Consider the following 6,023-nt stretch of genomic DNA (forward strand, 5'->3'; position numbering starts at 1 on the left):
ATCTAGACGTCGTTCTTTCGACTGAAATGACTACCTTTACAAAAATGACTTGTAACTTATTTTTCTGAGTATAAACCTATACTTTTTCTTTTTAGATTCATAAAATAGAGTTCAATATGAAACCATAGCAATTTGATTCACTCAAAACGGATTTAAAATGAAGAAGTTATGGGTAAAACAAGATTGGATAATTTTTCTCATTTTAGCTACGTGAAAATTGGTAACAAATCTATTCCAACCATAACTTAATCAACTTGTATTGTATATTATGTAATCTTGAGATACCATAGACACGTATACAATGTTTTGACCTATCATGTCGACACATCTATATATATTTCGGAATAATCATAGACACTCTATATGTGAATGTTGGAGTTAGCTATACAGGGTTGAGGTTGATTCCAAAATATATATAGTTTGAGTTGTGATCAATACTGAGATACGTATACACTGGGTCGTGGATTGATTCAAGATAATATTTATCGATTTATTTCTGTACATCTAACTGTGGAAAACTAGTTGTAGGTTACTAACGAGGACAGCTGACTTAATAAACTTAAAACATCAAAATATATTAAAAGTGTTGTAAATATATTTTGAACATACTTTGATATATATGTATATATTGTTATAGGTTCGTGAATCAACTAGTGGCCAAGTCTTACTTCTCGACGAAGTAAAAATCTGTGAAAGTGAGTTATAGTCCCACTTTTAAAATCTAATATTTTTGGGATGAGAATACATGCAGGTTTTATAAATGATTTACAAAATAGACACAAGTACGTGAAACTACATTCTATGGTTGAATTATCGAAATCGAATATGCCCCTTTTTATTAAGTCTGGTAATCTAAGAATTAGGGAACAGACACCCTAATTGACGCGAATCCTAAAGATAGATCTATTGGGCCTAACAAACCCCATCCAAAGTACCGGATGCTTTAGTACTTTGAAATTTATATCATATCCGAAGGGTGTCCCGGAATGATGGGGATATTCTTATATATGCATCTTGTTAATGTCGGTTACCAGGTGTTCACCATATGAATGATTTTTATCTCTATGTATGGGATGTATATTGAAATATGAAATCTTGTGGTCTATTGTTACGATTTGATATATATAGGTTAAACCTATAACTCACCAACATTTTTGTTGACGTTTAAAGCATGTTTATTCTCAGGTAAATATTAAGAGCTTCCGCTGTCGCATACTAAAATAAGGACAAGATTTGGAGTCCATGTTTGTATGATATTATGTAAAAACTGCATTCAAGAAACATATGTCGATGTAATATATTTCTATTGTAAACCATTATGTAATGGTCGTGTGTAAACAGTATATTTTAGATTATCATTATTTGATAATCTACGTAATGCTTTTGAAACATTTATTGATAAAATAAAGGTTATGGTTGTTTTAAAAATGAATGCAGTCTTTAAAAAATGTCTCATATAGAGGTCAAAACCTCGCAACGAAATCAATAAATATGAAACGTTTATAATCAATATGAACGGGACATTTCACTCCTAGCTCCGGTTATGACCATTTTGATATTGATGCGCATATTGAAACTGATTTCATGCAACGTATTTTGTGAATATGATTATGTGTTTCATGCTAAGGGTATAATTTTGAACTCATGAATGATTATAGGTTAACTACTGAGTATTTACATGACATAAGTGGAACTTTTTAGTCATTTATGCATATGCATCCGTAGTGCGCACTACTTAACATGCGGTATGACAACGAAGTCGAAAATTGATGAAACTTGAAACTGAAACTGAAAATGCATGATATGAACCAAGTTTGATTATTTGACCAACATTTGACATGAACCTGCTGAGGTGTTGACTTTGGTTGACCAGTTTGACCAAGTTTGACTTTGGTTGACTTTTATTGACTTGCTTGAACTAGTTGACTATGTGTTGACTTTTACTTTGAAACGCGTTGGTCTGAGCAATAGGACAACTTACTCTATAAAACCATTATTGTATAAGATATAAATATTGACCAACCTAAATACGTATATCTAGGTTGCATTACTCGGCAGTAAACCGTACAAGCTATTTCGCTTACTTTTCATACAGAGTTTTTCAAATGTGAGTCTACAGTCCCACTTTTATTTACTATTTCTGGGATGAGAATACACGTTGTTTACAAATGTTTTTGTTGTTGACACAAGTATTATTATACATATTGAGTTATTGTTCACAAAGCCCCTAGCTTGAATACTTTTATTACCTTCGGGTACGCACATTTTAGATGGACGGATCCGTTAGGTTAGACAAACCTCACCCTACTATAACTGTTGGTGCATTTACTTTGAACTGTATGTACACTCGAACAAGTGTATACGTTTTATGGGGTAAAGGATAAGTGTAGTGTATACTATACGCATGTCTTTATGCTAGTATTCAGGTGCTCATGGATTATGTACATTTTGCAACGTTGGGTTGTGCTTATTGAAATATCGTAGTCAAATGCAAACGAATTATTTTCCGGAATATTGCTTTTCATATAGTGTTTTACGCACTTAAACCTGTAGATTCACCAACATTATTGTTGACCTGTTTTTGCGTGTTTTATTCTCAGGTCCATAAGAGGTATAGCTTCCGCTGTCTGTTTGATGCTTGGTCTGGCCGTGGAGTCAGCATGATTTAATAAGAACATTTATTATTTTTGCATTTAAACTTTTGTACTTGTTTAATACTGTTGGCTTGTGGTTACGATCACAATGGTTTTACTTTGGTTATTGGCTTATGTTTTAAAGTCCCATATTTTTAATAAAACAAAATGTGAATTCTTACAAAACGTCTCATATAGAGGGTTTAACTGTTACTGTGGGACCTATGATTAACACGCCGTCAGATGGGAATTTTGCGGGGTGTTATATCGTAATTTTTTCGACTTGGTCGGTGGTGCCGAAAAAATTTAACTTGCGTCAAGCGTGAAGATATGGCCTGTTGGAAATTTGGGTAGAGTTTATTTGAGTTTTTTTAAGTAATTAGTAATTTTATGTTTTAACCCCCTGTTGCAAGGGTTGAAAGTGTAAGCTGGGGAAAGTTGAGGGAGGTGGAGATTTTTTTTCTCTGATGTCGTTTTGGTGGTTTTTGATCATCGAAGGATATTTTTTGTATTGGTTTTAGTATGCAGGAGTAATAATAATAGTTCTAAATACATTAAGTCAACTTCCAATGTCCGCTCTCCACGTGTACAAATAACATTGTAGAAACCAAATGCATTCCCAATCCATCCGACCCGACTCATAATACAGGGACTAAAAGTGGTAAATAAAAGCCTAAAAGCAATAAATAATAAGTGCAAAAAGTAAATGTGTAAACCCATCATTTCCATTTCTTTCACCAACTCAAAACCCACCAAAAACTTTGAACAGATTACTGATCCTGTTCGTCGCAAACTAGGTGTCACAACCATTACCATTAAACACAAAATAATCTTACGAACAAAACGTAACAAATTATATCGAAAACGATGAGTTTTGATGGATTAATTTTAAAGGTAATAAATGATGTTTTATTGAAAATCTATAATTGTAATTTGTTTCTTGGGCCACTGATGGTATGTTTAATGGATTTAGAGTGTCATTGTTTTGCAATGGGTTTGCCATTAATTTGATGTCTACCTCTTCATTATTTAATTCCATATTTATTGCAAAAAAAACATAAACGGTGATCAAAATGCTCCCATGTCGCAACAATGCAACATAAAACCCTAAAAAGTTTTCATTAAAACTCACTTCCAAAAGCATATTGTAATGAAACCGGCCATGCGCACACAACAAACCTATACTCGAGTTAACGGGGTAAATGCATAAGGTTTTAAGGGAGTAATCTTTTACTTAGGAGTTAGGTGTAAGCTCTAGTGGCGATTTCCGACCCTTTGCTGATCACTTCAAAATATGTTGCCAGTGAGGTTTAAACCTGAAATGACACCGAATCTACTGTACGAAATAATCATTATAGACATACTTACGACGAAATGTTAGTATATAGCGACTAAACATGCCCTTGTTTCCTTGTAGAGTTGTAGTGATATCTAAGTATGATACAGAGTTAGAAGTAGGGATGTCAATGGTCACCCGATCTAATGAATATCCATCTGATCCATCCGATACATAATGGATATGGATGATATAAATGGATATGGATACAGATATGGATAAACTTAAATGGATACGGATATGGGTGTGGATGAAAAAATTTCATCCATGAATATATCCATATACACCATAAATACATAAATATAGATATATGCAAGCACATTTACTATTATAAATTCATTTACAATTACACATATATATTTTTCGAAATTATATGATGAATTAACCATGAAATATTACAATAAAACATGTATATATAATCAAATATACATAAATATTACATATAATTTGTTATAGTCTATGTTTGAAAGTAAGTTTAACAAATTGTGTTATATCTTCGACAAAAAATACATGTTCTTATGATAGATTTTAATTATGCCATATTATATTAATTTTTTTATATAACACTTTATTTTAATCACATATTAGGAAATATTAAATATTTTTTGAATATCCAACAGATATCCATTAACCCGCTTAATTCATTGGATATGGATATGGATGGATGAACTGAAATTAAACGGATATGGATATGGATATGGATATGGATGAACAAAAATTAAATGAATATAGATATGGATACGTCATTACCCGATCTATATCCGATCCATTGTCATCCCTAGTTAGAAGGTAGCCAACCGTCCCAAAGGCCATAAACAAATCCAACTGCATTAGATGACGAAAACATAAACATATCAAACTTCGTACATTATTGGCCAATGATTGATTAAAGTTTCATTGTACCCCATTAATAAATATTGTCCAAAAATAAATAAAAAATGAAACTACCGGATAGAGCACTCTGAAATCCCTTTTCTACTTTAAATTTTAATAACAAATCTCGACCACATTCTTTAGCACTCCAAAAGCAATGGAAAAAAAGATACATAATTATTCCTTAATTAATAAGGTTTTCCCACCCTAGAGCGTTACTAATTTACTTACATATACGCGGTCTAACCAGATTATTCAGTGACTATATCTGGCCTTTTCTCTGATCATCCCAAGATGTGATGCTATTTTAGTGTAAAACTCGAGACCTTTTGTGATAATATTAAGATGTCAGTCACTAAGTAATGGCAGTCATAAGATTGGTTGAAAAATAATACATGTGTTATTATAATGTGTTGATAATAAAGGAAGGTTGTTACTTAGATAAAGCTTAGCTAATATGTCTCCCACCATGCACCCCTTATAAATCATACCTTCACATCCCTTCATCACTAAGTAAATACTCTAAATCACTATTTCTGCATACTAGTTGCATTCGAGTGGTTCATAACAAAGAGATGAATATGATGCATATTGATTTGGGTCCTGCGGTTGTAGCTGTGGCCATGTTCATACTATTGTCACCAGGACTGCTATTTCAGATGCCAGCAAGAACCAGGGTGATAGAGTTTGGGAACATGTACACCAGTGCCATAGCGATTCTAATTCACGCTATTTTGTATTTTTGTATATATACTATTTTGGTTGTAACTATCGGTATTCATATACACACTTGATCATCTCTCTTTTTCTTAATGTTCATATACTCTCTCTCTCTCTCTCTTTATTTCTTTCTTATGTGGTAAATATAATTCAAATGAATATATTTTCTCTTGATTAGATTATGTTGGACCAAACTCTTTTGATTTCATATAGTGAACTTTCTGCTTGATTTTCCTTTTCGAAATGCATATTTGTTAATACGGTTGGTTTATGTGTCTACTTATTTATATTTCCCTCATAGAGTGTGAGTGTGTTTAGGAGTTTGTTTTCAGAGCATAATTTGTTTTAGAAGTTGGAACCGTGTTTTGGAAAAACTATTTTATAAAACTGTGTTTTGTCTATTGAAAGCTGTAAAAATTCATTTTATTTAATTTGACTTATCTTATGATTATTTGCGTTTT

The 6,023-nt window shown here is 32.3% G+C and overlaps 1 protein-coding gene across 1 annotated transcript; it reads left to right on the forward strand.

The window, feature by feature from the left end:
* The first annotated feature begins 5,322 nt into the window (after window positions 1-5,322).
* Window positions 5,323-5,708, forward strand: LOC139856888 (uncharacterized). Its single transcript, XM_071845605.1, has one exon. The coding sequence runs from the start codon at window positions 5,418-5,420 to the stop codon at window positions 5,634-5,636; it is 219 nt and encodes a 72-aa protein (XP_071701706.1). The 5' UTR covers window positions 5,323-5,417; the 3' UTR covers window positions 5,637-5,708.
* The last annotated feature ends 315 nt before the right edge of the window (window positions 5,709-6,023 follow it).

Source organism: Rutidosis leptorrhynchoides, chromosome 7, assembly GCF_046630445.1.
Source record: "Rutidosis leptorrhynchoides isolate AG116_Rl617_1_P2 chromosome 7, CSIRO_AGI_Rlap_v1, whole genome shotgun sequence".
In the NCBI taxonomy this organism is placed as follows: domain Eukaryota; kingdom Viridiplantae; phylum Streptophyta; class Magnoliopsida; order Asterales; family Asteraceae; genus Rutidosis; species Rutidosis leptorrhynchoides.